The sequence below is a fragment of the Podarcis bocagei genome (assembly GCF_964188305.1).
Source record: "Podarcis bocagei genome assembly, chromosome: 7".
Classification (NCBI taxonomy): domain Eukaryota; kingdom Metazoa; phylum Chordata; class Lepidosauria; order Squamata; family Lacertidae; genus Podarcis; species Podarcis bocagei.
Window position 1 is genome coordinate 997,186 of NC_138132.1, and position 21,976 is coordinate 1,019,161.

A 21,976-nucleotide genomic window follows, 5' to 3' on the forward strand; every position below is an offset into this window, starting at 1 on the left:
AGGCAGCCAACCCGAAGTCAGGAAGCAGCAGCCCCGTGTCTGGAGCGCGTGATCCGCCAGGAGAGCGCAAGAAACCGAGAGCAGAAAGCGGGGAAGAAGCGCGCTGCAAAATGTAGCAACAGCGGATACAATGCATCCTCCTGTTTCCTTGTTTCTTGCAAGACAGAAACAGAGGGCGATCCAGGGCTCCCCTCCCCCCCTCCCTCCCTCCCTCCCTAGCAGAAGGTCCTTTGCCCCCCAGCTTCGCCCCAGGAGGCAGCCCATACCCCAGGCAGTAATCCGGATCCTTCCAGAGGAGAAGCGCAGGAAAGCCTCGCGACTGGGAGGAGGTGTGAATCTCGTTCTTGCTCTTTGGGGAAGCAGCTCCTTCCAAGGCGGTGGGAGCTGGGATGAGGGGCGGGGGGGGGGGCGACACTTTCTCCTTTCTGCAGGACAACCACTCCTCTTTGGTGACCATGGCGCAGCGTTTTAGTGGTGGTGGGAGGGATGCATTGTGAGAAAATCTCTTTCACCCCTTGCAAATACGACCCCCCTGGGGGCTGAGATGCCCGGGGCTCCTGCTTTGCAGAGGGAGGGGGGAGGAGCCCGGCTGGCCCAGGGTTCAAAGGAACTGGGCTGGATTCCGAGAGAGGACTGGGAATAAAGGGGGCCACGTCCCCCAGAGCCAAAGACCCTTCCTCCCCATCCCTTCCTGCAAAGGGGGGGGGGCTGTTGTCTCTCTGCTCCGCAAGTGCTGCCTCGGGGGCGCCTTCGGGGATCCGGTGAGTCTCCTTTCTCTTCCCCCTTTGGGCGTCCTGGGTCTCCCGCCCCCTTTGGATTCATTTCGCTCTCCGCAAATAAGGCGCCTCGACGCGTCTGCAAAGTACGAGGCTCCTCCCGGGCTCCTGAATAGAGAGGATGTGAGTTTGAAGTGCTCCGCCTTGCAAGGGTTAAAAGGAACTGAGCTGCATTCCTAGAGAGGACAGGAAATAAGGGGGGAGGACGAGGTCCTTCCGAGGATATCCCCCCCCCCATTTTCTCCCTTCCAGGGGGAGGTTTTCGTCTCCTTTGCAGGAGCTGCGTCGGTGGCACCTTTGGGATCTTGTAAGTCTCCTCTCTCTTCCCCATAGGGCGCAGGGGGGAGAAGGGGGCAAGTCCCAGGGCTGCCGGGGCGGGGGCGGGGGGGGAGTTAAAATTAAGTCTGCTGCAACTGGACAGTGCCAATCCTGGATGTGTTGCATTTCTGACCATTATGCTCGTTTGCCTTGGCTAGCAGTAAAGCTCGGCTGGATGAAATATATAATTGCCTCTGATCTATTTTTTGGGAATCCTGCAACGTGTTTGACTTTTTACTCTGCTAACTATGTGTGAGAGTTCTGCTCTGGATCAATATCCAGTAGAATTTAAATGACATAAATGGATATTCAATGAGGAGGGGCAGACCCATGGATTGGAGAAAAAGGTGGGATAAATACAGCACAAATCAAAAGAGGGAGCCCATCCATTAGGGGCCAGTTTCGGAGGCGTCTTCCAGGGCAGTTCCACCCAGAGGACTTGCAACCACCCCATGGGATCCAGAGCAGGAAGCCCCATGGCCACATCCTCTCTGTGCCAAAGGGACGGTGGCTGGAGCTTCAATTGGGCACTGCCAGTCCCCGAGGCCACCTGAGGGACCAGGTGGATGCCAAAGAACCTCCAAGCAAGTGGGGCTGGGGGGGGGGGTTGAGCTATGTAACACCTTCACCATCATCATCATCCCCATCCCATTTTCACCCTCCATTCCCAAGGCAGATGACAACATTAAAACACAATACTGAAAAGAACTTAAAGCGACTTACAATCACAGAATGAAGGGCAGTCCTACTTTTCTTGCTTTCAAGAGCTGTCCTTTGGTCAGCTCAGGATCTGGCCCTCAGAACAAAGGAAAAAGGGACCCCACCCCAGTAGTCTTTCTTGAGAACAGGGGAGATTCCACGTTCGGGAAAAGGAGAGAGGCGCTGGAAAGAAATGTGCCCTGGCATTTGGGGGGGGGAGGGACCCCCCACTCTTGCCTTGAGTCCAAACTATACTTGGTACAAATGACTCACTTGTCAATTCTGACCTTCATTCTTTCTGTTTTAAAAAAGAAACTTTGAGTCTGGGCTGTGATTCCTGCAAATACTTCTCCATGCTTGTCCAGGGAACCCTTTTCTCCTCCTTACTGTGTATCAATTTTATATCAGAAAAATGTATTTGCTTTTTAGGATTTGTCCCGGCCCCTACATGGGAGCAGTTCCTGAGAAAATATTTCTCAGTGGCAGAAGCTCCGGCCACTCACTGGAGACCTTCTAATCCCCTTCCCGTCTGGCCCAATACCGACCCTGCGGAAATCCTAGAATTGATAGCTGAGCTGAAAACTGGTAAGGCCCCTGGGCCAGATTTGGTCCCTGTTGAGGCTATAAAGCTACATTCTGCATGGTGGGCAGGGATTTTTAAATGCCACGGGCTTAATACCAGGAACGTGGAAGGAGGCCATTATAATTCCTATCTAAAAAAAAAGGCCCTCCCGGTGACCCAGGGAATTACCGGACTATCAGTCTGCTATCGTCCATTGGGAAAATATATGCCCGTTTTTTGCTGGCAAGGTTGACGAAGTGGTCAGTTGAGGCTGACCTGATTGGGCATGAGCAAGCTGGATTTAGATTAAACCGATCCACAACAGACCAGGCAATTATTCTTTATCACTTAGCCTGGAAATACTCGACACCTCGACGGGGCCAACTTTGCGCAGCTTTCATAGATTTGAAAGCTGCGTTTGATAGTATTCCGAGGCAATTACTATGGGATAAACTTGCCTGCTGGGGAATAGATAGACGGCTCCTGTGGCTTATCTCCCAACTTCATGCCGGGTCCGTGGCCAGGGTAAGAATATCCCCTGCTGGAGACCTAACTAACCCAGTGCCAATAAATAAGGGTGTACGCCAGGGTTGTATTTTAACGCCATTTCTTTTTAACTTATTTATCAGTGATATGAGGAACCCATTAATCAACTCACAAAAATTTATCCACACCCCCCGTATAGCAGATTATTGTTGTCCTTTACTTCTCTACACAGATGATGCGGTACTACTCTCTTACTCCAGAGTGGGTTTAAGGAGGGCACTAAAGATTTTTGCATCATATTGCCATTCTAATCATCTGTCTATCAACCACACCAAGTCCAAAGTACTGGTATTTTCAAGGAGTCGAAAATTATATTCATGGAAATTGGAGGGCACGAAAATTGAACAAGTACATAAATTTAAATATTTAGGAATTTATTTTCAATATAATTTAGGGTGGAAAGCGCACGTTGAATATCTTCAAAACAAGACAAAAGCCCTATCACACTCCCTCCTCCGTTTTTTCTACTCTGAGGGGGACCTATTCATCCCTGCGGCCTTGAAAGTGTATAGCATCAAAGTGATGGCCACAATGGCCTATGCTGCACCTTTATGGGCTGCCTTTGCAAACCTCTCACCTTTAGAGTCGCTTCAAAGCCAATTCTTACGCCGACTTCTAAAACTACCAACATGCGTAAGTAATGCGGCCGTTCGCTTAGAAATGAAGATCCCCTCAGTGGAGTTAGTTTTATGGAGGAGAGTTTTGATTTATTGGATATCCCTATGGCATAAACTCCCGAACCACTATCTCATTCAATGCATGTGGCGGGATGACTTCACAAATTTGTGGTCAGGAAAAATCCATGCCAAATTGCTGTCCTATGAGATCTCGCCCACTGAATTGCTCAAACTGGATCTAAACGTGGCAAAAAGGTGTATAAATCAAAGGCTGGATGATGCGGAGCTATACCAAAATTTCTTAGCTGGTGGTGGAGCCTGCTCGCCGTTAAATCTCGGCATAACCCCTATCTACCGTGCTCCGTCCTACTTAACATCGCTTATGGCCGCATCTCACCGATATGCCTTCATTAGAGCTAGGTTCAATGCTTTTCCAACAAACGTGCTGAGACATAGATTCACTAAGGGCCAAGTCCCTTCAATGTGTGCTTGTGAAATGAAAACATCTGAATCTCTACATCATGTTATGTTTATCTGCCCTATGTACAGTTCAGCTCGTGCTAGTATACTAAACTCCATAATCCAGCGTATGGCTGACAAACCAGTAGACCTACAGCTTGCCTGGGTTCTTCTAGATGTGGATCCTTATATTCCCCTACAGGTTGCTAAATTCCTAACAGCCGTCCTCTCGTACAAGAGACGGAATGGAATGTTAGCTGATTATTGATAGTTATAAGAATTTTCGATAATGACATCAGATATTGATTTTAGCGGAGTGTCTAAATTTTTAATCTTAATCTTAAATTTTTCTTTTGAATTGCCAATATTTGTCCTTGTGAGCTGTGAATTGTGTTATATTACTTGCGGCTTGTACGAGACCGCTGTTCTATTTGATTTGTTTTGTGTGTTGTGCTTTATGATGGGCGTAAAGCCGAATAAACATTTTGATTTGATTTGCTTTTTAGGATTTGCCAAAACCTCTCATTAGGACAGGCAGAACTTGGCAGAAGACGTAGGGACTCCTTCCGATCTCCTGGAGGTGTCTAGAGAACAGAGATGGATGAGCAAGACTCAGCTGGCCATGAATCAGGAAGAGGCCTTGCAACCAACCATGGGAGCAGTGGGGGATTCTGGGAAAACTCTGTGAAGAAGATCCTGGGTGAGGAGGACACCCTCTGCTCAGAGGTGCAGAGCCAGCAGCTCAGGCAGTTCTGCTACCAGGAGGCCAAAGGACCCCGAGAGGTTTGCAGCCAACTCTACCACCTTTGCCATAAGTGGCTGAAGCCAGAAAGGCACACGAAAGCTCAGATGTTGGACCTGGTGATCTTGGAGCAGTTCCTGGCTGTCCTTCCAGAGGAGATGGAGATCTGGGTGAGGGAATGCGGAGCGGAGACCAGTTCCCAGGCGGTGGCCCTGGCCGAAGGTTTCCTCCTGAGTCAGGCAGAGGAGAGGAAGCAGGCAGAGCAGCAGGTGAGAGAGACTTTCCTCTGGAGACTCCCAAGGGGCTCCTAAGAGGAGGGAGAGTATTCCCAAATCATTTCCTAATGGCCCCTCCTTTTTTGGAAAGCATCCAATGAATGATATCAGACATCCGTAAATTGTTTGTGTCCTAAGTCATTCCATTTCTAATCTACTTTTTTTGAATCCTTGTTGCTCTTTCAGGGGAAGGATCTGTTAGCAGAAATGGGTCCGGATTCCTCTGAGGCAGAGAAGACTCCCTTGGACTCCAGAGAGAGGCCTCTGGGTAAGGAGGAAGGAGTTTTTTCTCTGTTGGGTCACATTTTGTGGATTCTGAAACTAATCTGTCATTTCTTTTCATCTTATTGGAGAATTCACAGGGGACCAAGAGCCCAGAGAAAGAGAGATGTGTTTTTGCACTCTAGTATGTGAAATGGGTACAAACGTCCATATTTACGTGGCAACTCCTCCTTGTTTGAAGGCGCACCTGTAGTTTTCCTTCGGAGTGAAGCATGCGCTCTTGGCTTCCCACTTACCTTCTTCTCTTGCAGGAGACGGAACGAGGCCAGCAAGACCTGTTTGTCCATCTTTTCTTGGTGGCAGAGGGGAAGCTGCCCCTGTGGACCCAGAGCAGGTAGGAGGAAGGGGCCATGTGGGGAGAGAGGATGTCATGGACTGGGAGGAAGCGCCAAGGAAGGAGGGTTGAAGGCTCAAATAGGCTTCTAAGCAGTTCACACCCCATACCAAAGAGTGGCCAGGATTCTCCCCATCAGTCCCACAATGGGGCTTTCCCCCTCTCATTCCCCTGCGCACCTTGGAGATGTCTATAGGGCTTCAGGAGGGTCCTCCCCACCCGGCAAGAACAGCACAGAGGGAAAGAAGAAAGGGGATCCTTCCATATTTGTGCACAGGATTTGAAGAATGATTTGAAGAACACTGTTAATAGTTTCATTCTCCCGTCGCTGGATGTGTGAGTGTTAGATCACATGTCCTATGTTTACATTCCATGCTTGGAAGCGTGAGAACGGAAGACAGTTCCTATCACTTCCGTCCCCTTTGTTCTGTCTCTTGTTGTGCATGCGTTTTCGAATGTATATCTTGTTTGAAGTCCGGAGGAGTGTGTGCTGCTCTCAGCTCCAGACGGGTGAGATTGGACACCCGCACTCAGGGGGAGACACACCAACAAGCACCAGGTACTTAATACCCCTCGTTAAAATACAGTGGTGCCTTTGGCTACGTTGCCATCAGGTTATGTTACCTTCCGGTTACGAACGCGGAAAACCGGAAGTACCAGACCAGGTTACTTCCGGGTTTCTCCAATTGCGCATGCGCAGAAGTGGTTTTTCGCTGCTCACACATGCGCAGAAGCGATAGACCGCCCCGCACACATGCGCAGAGCAGGCACTTCGCGTTGCAGTAGTTTCCGGTTGCAAACGGCCTCCGGAACGAATCCCATTCGCAACCAGAGGCACCACTGTACGCAATGAATAATTCATTAGCACAACAAAATATGCATCCATAAAATGCGCAGAAAAAGATTCCCATTAAAACAGGACATCAATTAAGAGGCAGAAGACAACAAAGTGTAACAGTTCACCTTTATTTGGTCTAAGAGGACAACCTTTTCCTTTTTCTGTTAGGGTCCAGTGTGCTTTGAAGATGTAGCTGTCCATTTCACAGACGAGGAGTGGGCGTTGCTGGATCCTGACCAGAGAGCTCTGCATAAGGAAGTCATGGAGGAGAATCGTCGTATCTTGGACTCTCTTGGTAAGGCTTCCTCTTGGATCATCCTATCCGTTTTGTAATTCAAGACATCTCTCTATGGGAGGAACCTCTGATTTTTCAATGGGGCTCAACAGCGCCACCCACAGCACCTGGGATGCTAACACTCCCACAGCCAGCCTTGGATGGAAGACTGTTGACTGCTTTCCCTGTGAATATTCTTCCTCCGGTCCTGCCTTTTCAAAGCATGAAACCCAGCCAGGTGGTTGCCAGAGTGGTGCATGCTGTGGTTATCTCCTGCATGGACTACTGCTATGCGCTCTCCGTGGGGCAACCTTTGAAGGTGACCCAGAAACTGCAATTAATCCAGAATGCGGCAGCCAGACTGGTGACTGGGGGCGGCCGCTGAGAGCACATAACACCAGTTCTGAAAAACCTACATTGGCTCCCAGTACGTTTCCGAGCACAACTCAAAGTGTTGGTGATGACCTTTAAAGCCCTAACTGACCTCGGCCCAGTATACCTGAAGGAGCATCTCCACCCCCATCGTTCTGCCCGGATACTGAAGTCCAGTGCCAAGGGCCTGCTGGTGGTTCCTTCACTGTGATAAGCCCACCCTGTGGAACGCCCTCCCATCAAATGTCAAGGAGATAAACAACTATGTGACATTTAGAAGACATCTGAAGGCAGCCCTGTTTAGGGAAATTTTCTAATGTCTCACATTTTAATGTATTTTTAATCTTTGTTGGAAGCCACCCAGGGTGGCTGGGGTATAAATAATAAATTATTATTATTATTATTATTATTATTATTATTATTATTATTATTATTATTCCTGAGGCTCTAATCTGTTTGCCACTTAGTTGCAGGTGGTGATGAATTGGAGATGAAGAACGAGGGAGACCACAACGAAATCCACACAGTGGAGGAGCCACATAAGGATTCAGACTGTGGAGAGAGCTTCAGGCAGAGCTCCCATTCCACTTCCCATCAAAGAAATCCGATTGAGAAGAAACCCCATCAGTGCTTGGAATGTGGAAAGAGCTTCAGTCACCGAGGCCAACTTACTGTTCATCAACTTATTCATACAGGGGAGAAACCCTATACATGTTTGGAATGTGGAAAGAGCTTCAATAAGAGCAGCAATCTCACTTCCCATCAAAGAATACATACAGGAGAGAAACCCTATCAGTGCTTGCAGTGTGGAAAGAGCTTCAGTCACAGCCACCAGCTAAGTGTCCATCAAAATATTCATACAGGGGAGAAACCCTATAAATGTTTGGAATGTGATAAGACATTCACTCAGAGCTCCCATCTCACAACTCATCAAAGAATTCATACAGGGGAGAAACCTTACCAGTGCTTGGAATGTGGAAAGAGGTTCCGTCAGAGATACAAGCTTACTGTCCATCAGAGAATTCATACAAGGGAAAAACCTTATCAGTGCCAAGATTGTGGGCAGAGCTTCCGAAAAAAGGACAGTTTCACTTCCCACCAAAGAATTCATACAGGGGAGAAACCCTACCAGTGCCAGGAGTGTGGAAAGAGCTTCAGAACAAAGGAGACTTTCACTGTCCATCAGAGAAGTCATACAGGGGAGAAACCTTATCAGTGCTGGGAGTGCGGAAAGAGCTTCGTTCAAAAAGGCCATCTTATGTCCCATCAAATAATTCATACAACAGAGAAACCCTATCAGTGCCAAGAATGTGACAAGAGCTTCAGTCGAAGAGAGAGTTTCACTTCCCATCAAAGAATTCATACAGGGGAGAAACCCTATAAATGTTTGGAATGTGGAAAGAGATTTATTCTCAGAAGGCAGCTTACTGACCATCAGAGAATTCATACAGGGGAGAAACCCTATAAATGTTTGGAATGTGGAAAGAGCTTCATTAAGGGCAGCAATCTCACTTCCCATAGAATAATTCATACAGGAGAGAAACCTTATCAGTGCTTGGAATGTGGAAAGAGCTTCAGTCGAAAAGACAGTTTCACTTCCCATCAAAGAATTCATACAGGGGAGAAACCTTATCAGTGCTTGGAATGTGGAAAGAGCTTCAGTCGAAAAGACAGTTTCACTTCCCATCAAAGAATTCATAAAGGGGAGAAACCCTATAAATGTTTGGAATGTGGAAGCAGCTTCAATACAAGCGGCAAACTCACTTCCCATCAAAGAATTCATACAAGGGAGTAACCTTATCAGTGCTTTTAGTGTGGAAAGAGCTTTACTCATAAATGCCATTTTAGGGCCAATCAAAGAGTTAATCCATGAGAAAAACCCTAACAGTGGCAAGCATGTGGAAAGAGCTTCAGCCATAGAGCCCGTCTTGTTTGCCATCAAAGAACTCACAGTGGGGGCAAACTACAGTAGTGGCTGTATACAGATTTAAATTTAGGAGACTTTAGTTCATATGAGGTAATGATTGCAGCTGGGTTCTTTGCCACATCTGGTGCCCCATAGAAATACCTACTACGTACCCAGAGCTGTGACTTTTAAATTCTTGGCCAAGGTGTTGAATTCCGTCTTCACGTCATGCCTGGGGAGGGGGATAACAGTGATTGGGTGACACTGATGAGGTTGCTGTCCATGCTGATCTTTCCTAGGAAGGAGTTGGTGTAAAAAATGTGATAGTTGATTGAATATTAGATATTATAGATTTTGATCAAAGTGTCCTAGTATTAATTGCATCCAGCCTTTTAGATAGAGTGCATTAGGCTTGACTTTTGTATGCCTGCATTTTGTAAACCTCATTCCACCCTCCTGTAAAGTTGTCATGTGTAAGTTAAGGGGTGATATGATAGCCATGTTCAAATATATAAAAGGATGTCACATAGAGGAGGGAGAAAGTTTGTTTTCTGCTGCTCCAGAGAAGCGGACACGGAGCAATGGATCCAAATTACAAGAAAGAAGATTCCACCTAAATATTAGGAAGAACTTCCTGACAGTAAGAGCTATTCGACAGTGGAATTTGCTGCCAAGGAGTGTGGTGGAGTCTCCTACTTTGGAGGTCTTTAAGCAGAGGCTTGACAACCATATGTCAGGACTGCTCTGATGGTGTTTCCTGCTTGGCAGGGGGTTGGACTCAATGGCCCTTGTGGTCTCTTCCAACTCTATGATTCTATGATTCTAAGTTTCCTACCGCTTCCATCCTTATCAGACCCTAGAAGGGCAGATGATGTTTTGGCACAGAGGTCTGTGTTGAGCTAGCATCCATGTGAGAACTCACATCCCTCCTCAAAGGTCTTTGACATGTTTTGGGAACAGGAAAGTAAGATAGGGAATAGGAAAATCAACAGTCCCATGGAAGTCCTGGTTGCCATGGGCATGGTGTCAAAGTGAGACATAGGAGACCCAAATGACCTGGGCACTCTGGGACACCCCAAGGTAATTTCAGAGGAGTCGATATCCACATTGAGCCACGCATCCCATGACCCGTGACCTTTCTTGATGCAAGTGGAAGAGTGTTGTGGCATTTTATGAGTCTTTGTGTGCTGTGTATATAAGCTTTCTTCTAATAAGCCCCCTGGCAGCCTTTTCAAACCAGCCCTTCTGCTGAAGAACCGGATAGCAAGGCTGTCCTATTGCAATAGTTTGAATAAACTGGGTCCCTGCAGGACTCTGAGTTTCCTCTCCTTCTCTTGGTTCCGTGTTCTTATTTCAGATGTTCCCTTACATGTGTAACAAACCGCTGGCGTAGAAGCAAATTCTTACCACACAAGCAGGTAACGTACTTTATTATTTCTATAGCTATTAAATTTGTGCAGTGCCCTTGATCTGAGGATGCCAGGGTGCTTCACGTCATGAGTAGAGAGGTTCACAGAGCTTCCTCTTCCAGAGCCTCCAAGCTGCAAATTAGAATCATAGAATCATAGAGTTGGAAGAGGCCACAAGGGCCATCGAGTCCAACCCCAGATTGGTGGGGCTCCTTGTTTTCTCCTGCTCTGGAGGGTGGGATCCGAGCCAGTGGGTTAAAAGATAACAGGAATGGAGATTCCTATTAAACTTCAGAAAGAACTTTCTGCCAGTAAGAGCATATTTATAAGCAGAAGACACACGTTCTGTTAGCATTTCACTCCTCCCATTGCAAGGTCCATCTGATTCTTGTTTCCTTTCTGTTCCGTGAGGAAGGAAGCCAGTCTGTGTGAATTCCGTCTCTGGTACTATTGCACTTTTCCCTTCTGCTCTGCCTTGCGACGAGACAGGATGTCTGTATGAGGGCTGTTCCTCTCATACGTGTTCCGTTCTTTAATCTGTAATTAGTAGAAATAAAGTCGGTATGGCCAGATACCTCCTCACCTCTTTTACTCTGCTAGACCGGGTGCTCACAAGAGAGCAGCTGTGAGTCCCAGAACACCAGGACCCCTTCCCGGGATCGCTGCGTACCTGTTCCAGTGCCGGAGGAGGCCGTGGGGCCAGCAAGAGTGTTCCCTAACGTTCCCCCACCTGCCCCACAGGCAAGCTGGATACATTTGCATCAAATAGATATGAAACCTGTTTCATTGATAGAGAGTAGGGGGTAGGATCCCCCCGCTCAGGCCCTGGGGATGAGGGGTTGAAATAAAGGAGGAGAAGGACCGCCCGGAGGACGGCCTTGCAGAGACAACAAAGCAGCCTTGTCGGGTGAGAGAGACCTCAGGCGACCCCTCCGGGCCTTTCACCCCTCGAGCTGTTGATACAGCTGGGACTAAGAGGCCATCCAAACACCCCATTCACCCACGCAGGACGACGAGCCAGAGTGGGCCCCTCCACCTATAAACTCCCCTCCTAGTGATCTGCAGCGAAGAGGTTGTAAACCCTTCAATGGAGTCCCGAAACCCCTCAATGAAACATCAGGATTTCTCAAAGAACCATCGCTGACCAATGGGCATCGTCCAAGGTGAGAGGCAGCCAATCCGAAGTCAGGAAGCAGCAGCCCCGTGTCTGGAGCGCGCGATCCGCCAGGAGAGCGCAAGAAACCGAGAGCAGAAAGCGGGGAAGAAGCGCGCTGCAAAATGTAGCAACAGCGGATACAATGTTTCCTCCTGTTTCCTTGTTTCTTGCAAGACAGAAACAGAGGGCGATCCAGGGCTCCCCCCCTCCCTCCCTCCCTAGCAGAAGGTCCTTTGCCCCCCAGCTTCGCCCCAGGAGGCAGCCCAGACCCCAGGCAGAAACCCCTCGGGATGCAGAAGTGAATCCGGATCCTTCCAGAGGAGAAGCGCAGGAAAGCCTCGCGACTGGGAGGAGGTGTGAATCTCGTTCTTGCTCTTTGGGGAAGCAGCTCCTTCCAAGGCGGTGGGAGCTGGGATGAGGGGCGGGGGGGGGGCGACACTTTCTCCTTTCTGCAGGACAACCACTCCTCTTTTGTGACCATGGCGCGACGTTTTGGTGATGGTGGGAGGGATGCATTGTGGGAAAATCCCTTTCACCCCTTGCTGGGGGTTCTTCCTCTTTGCCACCTTTGAACCTTCCTTGCAAGAAACAAAGATAAGGTCTGCTGACCGCTATTTTCCTTCTTCAGCTTAGCTGGAGTCTCCTCCTTTTGCTGCCCCTAGGTAACTGGGGAAGAAGCGGTGTGAGGCCCGTAAACCCGATTATTTTCTTTAACCCTGTTGCTCCTGCTTCCCTTTCCAAGGGAGGGAACAGCTCAGGAGCCAGTCCAGAGGGTCACCCACATACGACCTCCCTGCTTTGCAGAGGGAGGGGAGAGGAGCGCGGCTCGCCAAGGGTTAAAAGGAACTGAGCTGCATTCCTAGAGAGGACAGGAAACAAGGGGGGGACGAGGTCCTCCCGAGGAAATCCCCCCCCCCATTTTCTCTCTTGCAGGGGGAGGTTTTCGTCTCCTTTGCAGGAGCTGCGTCGGTGGCACCTTTGGGATCTTGTAAGTCTCCTCTCTCTTCCCCATAGGGCGCAGGGGGGAGAAGGGGGCAAGTCCCAGGGCTGCCGGGGAGGGGGCGGGGGGGAGTTTATCTTCTTCTTCTTGGGCGATTCCTTGTAGTTAAGTAAGATGGTCTTCCACGAACACGGGCTTAACAGTGAGTCCGTAAGTGACTGTGGAGGCCGATTCTGGATCCACACCTCCTTCCACAGTGAAGACATTGGTTTCTGGGTAGGAGTTGATCACGGTGAGGGTTTGCCAAGCGTGGCTTCCTCTTAGCACGTTTCTCCCTTGCGTCCTGAGTTCGAGTGTCTTCAAAGCCCAGGACACCTTTTGAAAAGGTGCCCTCGCAGGCCACTGTTTCCCAGTTGTCAGTGTTTATACTACAGTTTTTTAGATTTGCCTAGAGACAGTCTTTGAACCTCTTTTGCTGATCACCAGCATTATGCTTTCCATTTTTAAGTTCAGAATAGAGGAGTTGCTTTGGAAGACGGTCATCAGGCATCCTCGCCATCACTCCCTGACCCCCAGCCCCGAGGCTAAAATCGAAGCCAAGACAGCTAGCGGGATCCATCCCGCTCGCTGTCATGGCTTCTTTGCTCTTTGAGGCACGGGGGGGGGATTTTTTTTCTTTATTCCCCCCCCCCAAAAAAAAATTAAGTGCGCCCTATGGGCCAGTGTGCCCTATAGGGCGAAAAATACGGTAAATGACATAAATGTGTCATTTCCTAAATGACATAAATGGGTATTCAGTGAGGAGGGGCAGACCCGTGGATTGGAGAAAAAGGTGGGATGAATATGCCACAAATAAAAAGGGGAGCCCATCCATTAGGGGCCAGTTTCGGAGCCGTCTTCCAGGGCAGTTCCAGACAGAGGACTTGCAACCACCCCATGGGATCCAGAGCAGGAAGCCCCATGGCCACATCCTCTCTGTGCCAAAGAGATGGTGGCTGGAGCTTCAAGTGGGCACTGCCAGTCCCCGAGGCCACCTGAGGGACCAGGTGGATGCCAAAGAACCTCCAAGCAAGTGGGGCAGGGTGGGGGTTGAGCTATGTAACACCTTCACCATCATCATCATCCCCATCCCATTTTCACCCTCCGTTCCCAAGGCAGATTACAACATTAAAACACAATACTGAAAAGAACTTAAAGCCACGTACTATCACAGAATGAAGGGCAGTCCTACTTTTCTTGCTTTCGAGAGCTGTCCTTTGGTCAGCTCAGGATCTGGCCCTCAGAACAAAGGAAAAAGGGACCCCACCCCAGTAGTCTTTCTTGAGAACAGGGGAGATTCCACATTCTGGAAAAGGAGAGAGGCGCTGGAAAGAAATGTGCCCTGGCATTTGGGGGGGGGAGGGACCCCCACTCTTGCCTTGAGTCCAAACTACACTTGGTACAAATGACTCACTTGTCAATTCTGACCTTCATTCTTTCTGTTTAAAAAAAGAAACTTTGAGTCTGGGCTGTGATTCCTGCAAATACTTCTCCATGCTTGCCCAGGGAACCCTTTTCTCCTCCTTACTGTGTATCAATTTTATATCAGAAAAATGTATTTGCTTTTTAGGATTTGCCAAAACCTCTCATTAGGACAGGCAGAACTTGGCAGAAGACGTAGGGACTCCTTCCGATCTCCTGGAGGTGTCTAGAGAACAGAGATGCATGAGCAAGACTCAGCTGGCCATGAATCAGGAAGAGGCCTGGCAACCCACCATGGGAGCAGTGGGGGATTCTGGGAAAACTCTGTGAATAAGATCCTGGGTGAGGAGGACACCCTTTGCTCAGAGGTGCAGAGCCAGCAGCTCAGGCAGTTCTGCTACCAGGAGGCCAAAGAACCCCGAGAGGTTTGCAGCCAACTCTACCACCTTTGCCATCAGTGGTTGAAGCCAGAAAGGCACACGAAAGCTCAGATGTTGGACCTGGTGATCTTGGAGCAGTTCCTGGCTGTCCTTCCAGAGGAGATGGAGATCTGGGTGAGGGAATGCGGAGCAGAGACCAGTTCCCAGGCGGTGGCCCTGGCTGAAGGTTTCCTCCTGAGTCAGGCAGAGGAGAGGAAGCAGGCAGAGCAGCAGGTGAGAGAGACTTTCCTCTGGATACTCCCAAGGGGCTCAAAAGAGGAGGGAGAGTATCCCCCAATTCTCTACTAATTTGCCCATCCTTTTTTGGAAAGCATCCAAGGAATGATATTGGACAGCCCTAAAGTGTTTGCGTCAGCTGCTCCTTTTCTAATCCTTCTCCCCACTCTCTCTGAAATCCTTGTTGCTCTTTCAGGGGAAGGATCTGTTAGCAGAAATGGGTCCGGATTCCTCTGAGGCAGAGAAGACTCCCTTGGACTCCAGAGAGAGGCCTCTGGGTAAGGAGGAAGGAGTTCTTTCTCTGTTTCGACACATTTTGTGGATTTTGAAACTAATCTGTGAATTCTTTTCATCTTATTGGAGAATTCACAGGGAACCAAGAGCCCAGAGAAAGGGAGATGTGTTTTTGCACTCTAGTATGTGAAATGGGTACAAACGTCCATATTTACGTGGCAACTCCTCCTTGTTTGAAGGCGCACCTGTAGTTTTCCTTCGGAGTGAAGCATGCGCTCTTGGCTTCCCACTTACCTTCTTCTCTCGCAGGAGACGGAACGAGGCCAGCAAGACCTGCTTGTCCATCTTTTCTTGGTGGCGGAGGGGAAGCTGCCTCTGTGGACCCAGAGCAGGTAGGAGGAAGGGGCCATGTGGGGAGAGAGGATGTCATGGACTGGGGGACACAGAGGAATGGTGGGAGGAACTCTCAAAGAAGGAGGGTTGAAGGCTCAAATAGGCTTCTAAGCAGTTCACACCCCATACCAAAGAGTGGCCAGGATTCACCCCATCAGTCCCACAATGGGGCTTTCCCCCTCTCATTCCCCTGCGCACCTTGGAGATGTCTATAGGGCTTCAGGAGGGTCCTCCCCACCCGGCCAGAACAGCACAGAGGGAAAGAAGAAAGGGGATCCTTCCATGTGGAAAACGGGAATATTTGTGCACAGGATTTGAAGAATGATTTGAAGAACACTGTTAATAGTTTCATTCTCCCGTCGCTGGATGTGTGAGTGTTAGATCACATGTCCTATGTTTACATTCCATGCTTGGAAGTGTGAGAACGGAAGACAGTTCCTATCACTTCCGTCCCCTTTGTTCTGTCTCTTGTTGTGCATGCGTTTTCGAATGTATGTCTTGTTTGAAGTCCGGAGGAGTGTGTGCTGCTCTCAGCTCCAGACGGGTGAGATTGGAAACCCGCACTCAGGGGGAGACACACCAACAAGCACCAGGTACTTAATACCCCTCGTTAAAATACAGTGGTGCCTTTGGCTACGTTGCCATCAGGTTATGTTACCTTCCGGTTACGAACGCGGAAAACCGGAAGTACCAGACCGGGTGACTTACGGGTTTCTCCAGTTGCGCATGCGCAGAAGTGGTTTTTCGCTGCTCACACATGCGCAGAAGCGATAGACCGCCCCGCACACATGCGCAGAGCAGGCACTTCGCGTTGCAGTAGTTTCCGGTTGCAAACGGCCTCCGGAACGAATCCCATTCGCAACCAGAGGCACCACTGTACGCAATGAATAATTCATTAGCACAACAAAATATGCATCCATAAAATGCGCAGAAAAAGATTCCCATTAAAACAGGACATCAATTAAGAGGCAGAAGACAACAAAGTGTAACAGTTCACCTTTATTTGGTCTAAGAGGACAACCTTTTCCTTTTTCTGTTAGGGTCCAGTGTGCTTTGAAGATGTAGCTGTCCATTTCACAGACGAGGAGTGGGCGTTGCTGGATCCTGACCAGAGAGCTCTGCATAAGGAAGTCATGGAGGAGAATCGTCGTATCTTGGACTCTCTTGGTAAGGCTTCCTCTTGGATCATCCTATCTGTTTTGTAATTCAAGACATCTCTCTATGGGAGGAACCTCTGATTTTTCAATGGGGCTCAACAGCGCCACCTGCAGCACCTGGGATGCTAACACTCCCACAGCCAGCCTTGGATGGAAGACTGTTGACTGCTTTCCCTGTGAATATTCTTCCTCCGGTCCTGCCTTTTCAAAGCATGAAACCCAGCCAGGTGGTTGCCAGAGTGGTGCATGCTGTGGTTATCTCCTGCATGGACTACTGCTATGCGCTCTCCGTGGGGCAACCTTTGAAGGTGACCCAGAAACTGCAATTAATCCAGAATGCAGCAGCCAGACTGGTGACTGGGGGCGGCCGCTGAGAGCACATAACACCAGTTCTGAAAAACCTACATTGGCTCCCAGTACGTTTCCGAGCACAACTCAAAGTGTTGGTGCTGACCTTGAAAGCCCTAACTGACCTCGGCCCAGTATACCTGAAGGAGCATCTCCACCCCCATCGTTCTGCCCGGATACTGAAGTCCAGTGCCAAGGGCCTGCTGGTGGTTCCTTCACTGTGATAAGCCCACCCTGTGGAACGCCCTCCCATCAAATGTCAAGGAGATAAACAACTATGTGACATTTAGAAGACATCTGAAGGCAGCCCTGTTTAGGGAAATTTTCTAATGTCTCACATTTTAATGTATTTTTAATCTTTGTTGGAAGCCACCCAGGGTGGCTAGGGGCACAAATAAATTATTATTATTATTATTATTATTATTATTATTATTATTATTATTATTATTATTATTCCTGAGGCTCTAATCTGTTTGCCACTTAGTTGCAGGTGGTGATGAATTGGAGATGAAGAACGAGGGAGACCACAACGAAATCCACACAGTGGAGGAGCCACATAAGGATTCAGACTGTGGAGAGAGCTTCAGGCAGAGCTCCCATTCCACTTCCCATCAAAGAAATCCGATTGAGAAGAAACCCCATCAGTGCTTGGAATGTGGAAAGAGCTTCAGTCACCGAGGCCAGCTTACTGTTCATCAACTTATTCATACAGGGGAGAAACCCTATACATGTTTGGAATGTGGAAAGAGCTTCAATAAGAGCAGCAATCTCACTTCCCATCAAAGAATACATACAGGAGAGAAACCCTATCAGTGCTTGCAGTGTGGAAAGAGCTTCAGTCACAGCCACCAGCTAAGTGTCCATCAAAATATTCATACAGGGGAGAAACCCTATAAATGTTTGGAATGTGATAAGACATTCACTCAGAGCTCCCATCTCACAACTCATCAAAGAATTCATACAGGGGAGAAACCTTACCAGTGCTTGGAATGTGGAAAGAGGTTCCGTCAGAGATACAAGCTTACTGTCCATCAGAGAATTCATACAAGGGAAAAACCTTATCAGTGCCAAGATTGTGGGCAGAGCTTCCGAAAAAAGGACAGTTTCACTTCCCACCAAAGAATTCATACAGGGGAGAAACCCTACCAGTGCCAGGAGTGTGGAAAGAGCTTCAGAACAAAGGAGACTTTCACTGTCCATCAGAGAAGTCATACAGGGGAGAAACCTTATCAGTGCTGGGAGTGCGGAAAGAGCTTCGTTCAAAAAGGCCATCTTATGTCCCATCAAATAATTCATACAACAGAGAAACCCTATCAGTGCCAAGAATGTGACAAGAGCTTCAGTCGAAGAGAGAGTTTCACTTCCCATCAAAGAATTCATACAGGGGAGAAACCCTATAAATGTTTGGAATGTGGAAAGAGATTTATTCTCAGAAGGCAGCTTACTGACCATCAGAGAATTCATACAGGGGAGAAACCCTATAAATGTTTGGAATGTGGAAAGAGCTTCATTAAGGGCAGCAATCTCACTTCCCATAGAATAATTCATACAGGAGAGAAACCTTATCAGTGCTTGGAATGTGGAAAGAGCTTCAGTCGAAAAGACAGTTTCACTTCCCATCAAAGAATTCATACAGGGGAGAAACCTTATCAGTGCTTGGAATGTGGAAAGAGCTTCAGTCGAAAAGACAGTTTCACTTCCCATCAAAGAATTCATAAAGGGGAGAAACCCTATAAATGTTTGGAATGTGGAAGCAGCTTCAATACAAGCGGCAAACTCACTTCCCATCAAAGAATTCATACAAGGGAGTAACCTTATCAGTGCTTTTAGTGTGGAAAGAGCTTTACTCATAAATGCCATTTTAGGGCCAATCAAAGAGTTAATCCATGAGAAAAACCCTAACAGTGGCAAGCATGTGGAAAGAGCTTCAGCCATAGAGCCCGTCTTGTTTGCCATCAAAGAACTCACAGTGGGGGCAAACTACAGTAGTGGCTGTATACAGATTTAAATTTAGGAGACTTTAGATCATATGAGGTAATGATTGCAGCTGGGTTCTTTGCCACATCTGGTGCCCCATAGAAATACCTACTACGTACCCAAAGCTGTGACTTTTAAATTCTTGGCCAAGGTGTTGAATTCCGTCTTCACGTCATGCCTGGGGAGGGGGATAACAGTGATTGGGTGACACTGATGAGGTTGCTGTCCATGCTGATCTTTCCTAGGAAGGAGTTGGTGTAAAAAATGTGATAGTTGATTGAATATTAGATATTATAGATTTTGATCAAAGTGTCCTAGTATTAATTGCATCCAGCCTTTTAGATAGAGTGCATTAGGCTTGACTTTTGTATGCCTGCATTTTGTAAACCTCATTCCACCCTCCTGTAAAGTTGTCATGTGTAAGTTAAGGGGTGATATGATAGCCATGTTCAAATATATAAAAGGATGTCACATAGAGGAGGGAGAAAGGTTGTTTTCTGCTGCTCCAGAGAAGCGGACACGGAGCAATGGATCCAAATTACAAGAAAGAAGATTCCACCTAAATATTAGGAAGAACTTCCTGACAGTAAGAGCTATTCGACAGTGGAATTTGCTGCCAAGGAGTGTGGTGGAGTCTCCTTCTTTGGAGGTCTTTAAGCAGAGGCTTGACAACCATATGTCAGGACTGCTCTGATGGTGTTTCCTGCTTGGCAGGGGGTTGGACTCAATGGCCCTTGTGGTCTCTTCCAACTCTATGATTCTATGATTCTAAGTTTCCTACCGCTTCCATCCTTATCAGACCCTAGAAGGGCAGATGATGTTTTGGCACAGAGGTCTGTGTTGAGCTAGCATCCGCGTGAGAACTCACATCTCACTTCAGAGGTCTTTGACATGTTTTGGGAACAGGAAAGTAAGATAGGAGATAGAAATGTCAAGAGTCCCATGGAAGTCCTGGTTGCCATGGGCATGGTGTCAAAGTGAGACATAGGAGACCCAAATGACCTGGGCACTCTGGGACACCCCAAGGTAATTTCAGAGGAGTCGATATCCACATTGAGCCACGCATCCCATGACCCGTGACCTTTCTTGATGCAAGTGGAAGAGTGTTGTGGCATTTTATGAGTCTTTGTGTGCTGTGTATATAAGCTTTCTTCTAATAAGCCCCCTGGCAGCCTTTTCAAACCAGCCCTTCTGCTGAAGAACCGGATAGCAAGGCTGTCCTATTGCAATAGTTTGAATAAACTGGGTCCCTGCAGGACTCTGAGTTTCCTCTCCTTCTCTTGGTCCCGTGTTTTTATTTCAGATGTTCCCTTACATGTGTAACAAACCGCTGGCGTAGAAGCAAATTCTTACCACACAAGCAGGTAACGTACTTTATTATTTCTATAGCTATTAAATTTGTGCAGTGCCCTTGATCTGAGGATGCCAGGGTGCTTCACGTCATGAGTAGAGAGGTTCACAGTGCTTCCTCTTCCAGTGCCTCCAAGCTGCAAATTAGAATCATAGAATCATAGAGTTGGAAGAGACCACAAGGGCCATCGAGTCCAACCCCAGATTGGTGGGGCTCCTTGTTTTCTCCTGCTCTGGAGGGTGGGATCCGAACCCGTGGGTTAAAAGATAACAGGGATGGAGATTCCTATTAAACTTCAGAAAGAACTTTCTGCCAGTAAGAGCATATTTATGAGCAGAAGACACACGTTCTGTTAGCATTACACTCCTCCCATTGCAAGGTCCATCTGATTCTTGTTTCCTTTCTGTTCCGTGAGGAAGGAAGCCAGTCTGTGTGAATTCCGTCTCTGGTACTATTGCACTTTTCCCTTCTGCTCTGTCTTGCGACGAGACAGGATGTCTGTATGAGGGATGTTCCTCTCATATGTGTTCCGTTCTTTAATCTGTAGTTAGTAGAAATAAAGTTGGTATGGCCAGATACCTCCTCACCTCTTTTACTCTGCTAGACCGGGTGCTCACAAGAGAGCAGCTGTGAGTCCCAGAACACCAGGACCCCTTCCCGGGATCGCTGCGTACCTGTTCCAGTGCCGGAGGAGGCCGTGGGGCCAGCAAGAGTGTTCCCTAACGTTCCCCCACCTGCCCCACAGGCAAGCTGGATACATTTGCATCAAATAGATATGAAACCTGTTTCATTGATAGAATAGAATAGAATAGAATAGAATAGAATAGAATAGATTCTTTATTGTCATTACACAAGTGCAACATTGTACAAAGTGCAACGAAATTGGATGCCATCCCTTAAAACATCAAAAGCAAAACAACAACAACAACCAAACAAACCACATTCCAGCCACACCCACACCACACCCATCAAACTCCCAGGTCACACTATCGAGTTACAGCATTCAAAAAGGCCACAGCTCTTGGATAGAAACTGTTTTTCAGTCTATTTGTCTTTGACTTGATGTTTCTATATCTCCTGCCAGAAGGCAGTAGTGCAAACAGACCGTGTCCCGGGTGAGATGAATCATGCAGGATGTTATTTGCTTTCCTAAGACAACGGGAACCGTACAGTTCTTCCAAAGATGGGAGAGGATGACCAATAATCCTTTGGGCTGTGGTTATGACCTTCTGGAGCACCTTCCTCTCCCTAGCTGTACAACCGGAGAACCAAGCACAAATACAGTATGTAAGAATGCTCTCTATGGAGCCTCGGTAGAAGCACACCAGCAGTCTCTCACTCAGATTGTTCTTCTTTAAAAGTCTGAGGAAATAAATTCTCTGCTGGGCCTTCTTCACCAGAGCGGTGGTATGTGCGCTCCAAGTCATGCCCTGATCGATAGCTACTCCCAAAAACCTGAATTCCGCCACCCTCTCCACCCGTTCCCCGTTGATATACAAGGGCTGAATGTCCGCCTTTTTTTTCCTGTAATCCACCACCAATTCCTTGGTCTTAGCCGTATTAAGAGCCAGATTGTTCTCTCCACACCAAACACAGAGCCGCTCCACCTCGTCCCGATAGGCGGACTCATCCCCTCCTGAAATGAGCCCCACCACCGTAGTGTCATCAGCAAACTTGATGATTTTGTTGCTGGAATAGATGGCTGTACAGTCATACGTATAGAGAGTGTAGAGCAGGGGACTCAACACACAACCCTGTGGTGAGCCGGTGTTAAGGCTAAGGGCTGTGGACATGTGTGACCCTACTTTAACCCTCTGAGAACGTTCTGACAAAAAATCCAAAACCCAGAGACAGGTGGAGTTGGAGAGTCCAATCGCCTCTAGCCTGGACACCA

General features: G+C 48.1%; 3 protein-coding genes and 1 long non-coding RNA gene across 5 annotated transcripts in view; 3 read left to right on the top strand and 1 right to left on the bottom strand.

The window, feature by feature from the left end:
• Positions 1-767: 767 nt before the first annotated feature.
• On the top strand, positions 768-10,328 carry LOC308590351 (uncharacterized protein). The gene is made up of 7 exons (XM_081200343.1): positions 768-1,083; positions 4,484-4,988; positions 5,181-5,262; positions 5,528-5,610; positions 6,617-6,743; positions 7,562-9,477; positions 9,828-10,328. Exons 2-6 carry the CDS (start codon positions 4,575-4,577, stop codon positions 8,887-8,889), a joined length of 2,034 nt encoding a protein of 677 aa, XP_081056469.1. The 5' UTR covers positions 768-1,083; positions 4,484-4,574; the 3' UTR covers positions 8,890-9,477; positions 9,828-10,328.
• LOC308590658 lies at positions 9,095-10,611 on the bottom strand. Its single transcript, XR_014009847.1, has 2 exons — positions 10,428-10,611; positions 9,095-9,295 (listed from the first exon to the last, which is right to left on the bottom strand). It is a non-coding gene; the product is annotated as an uncharacterized lncRNA (long non-coding RNA).
• Positions 10,612-12,431: 1,820 nt separating this feature from the next.
• The window catches only part of LOC308590300 (uncharacterized protein), a 32,911-nt gene continuing 23,366 nt past the window's right edge, over positions 12,432-21,976 (top strand). The window contains exons 1-2 of one of the 2 annotated variants that reach the window (XM_081200220.1): positions 12,432-12,553; positions 14,115-14,188. The gene's annotated coding sequence lies outside the window, so the exon portion shown is untranslated. Of the gene's footprint in view, positions 12,554-14,114; positions 14,189-21,976 lie in introns of those variants that run through there. The other variant, XM_081200221.1, reaches the window with a different exon arrangement.
• LOC308590321 (uncharacterized protein) overlaps positions 18,180-21,976 on the top strand; it is an 84,297-nt gene continuing 80,500 nt past the window's right edge. Inside the window, exon 1 of the mRNA XM_081200270.1 lies at positions 18,180-18,406. Coding sequence (XP_081056396.1) covers positions 18,332-18,406 — 75 coding nt within the window. The 5' untranslated portion in view covers positions 18,180-18,331. The remainder of the gene's footprint in view (positions 18,407-21,976) is intronic.

Coding starts and splice junctions, on each gene's coding strand:
- LOC308590351 (XM_081200343.1), top strand. CDS start 4,575: ATGGATGAGCAAGACTCAGCTGGCCATGAATCAGGAAGAGGCCTTGCA. Junction 5,611..6,616: donor CCCCTGTGGACCCAGAGCAG/GTAGGAGGAAGG, acceptor TTTTTCTGTTAG/GGTCCAGTGTGCTTTGAAGA. Junction 6,744..7,561: donor TCGTATCTTGGACTCTCTTG/GTAAGGCTTCCT, acceptor TTTGCCACTTAG/TTGCAGGTGGTGATGAATTG.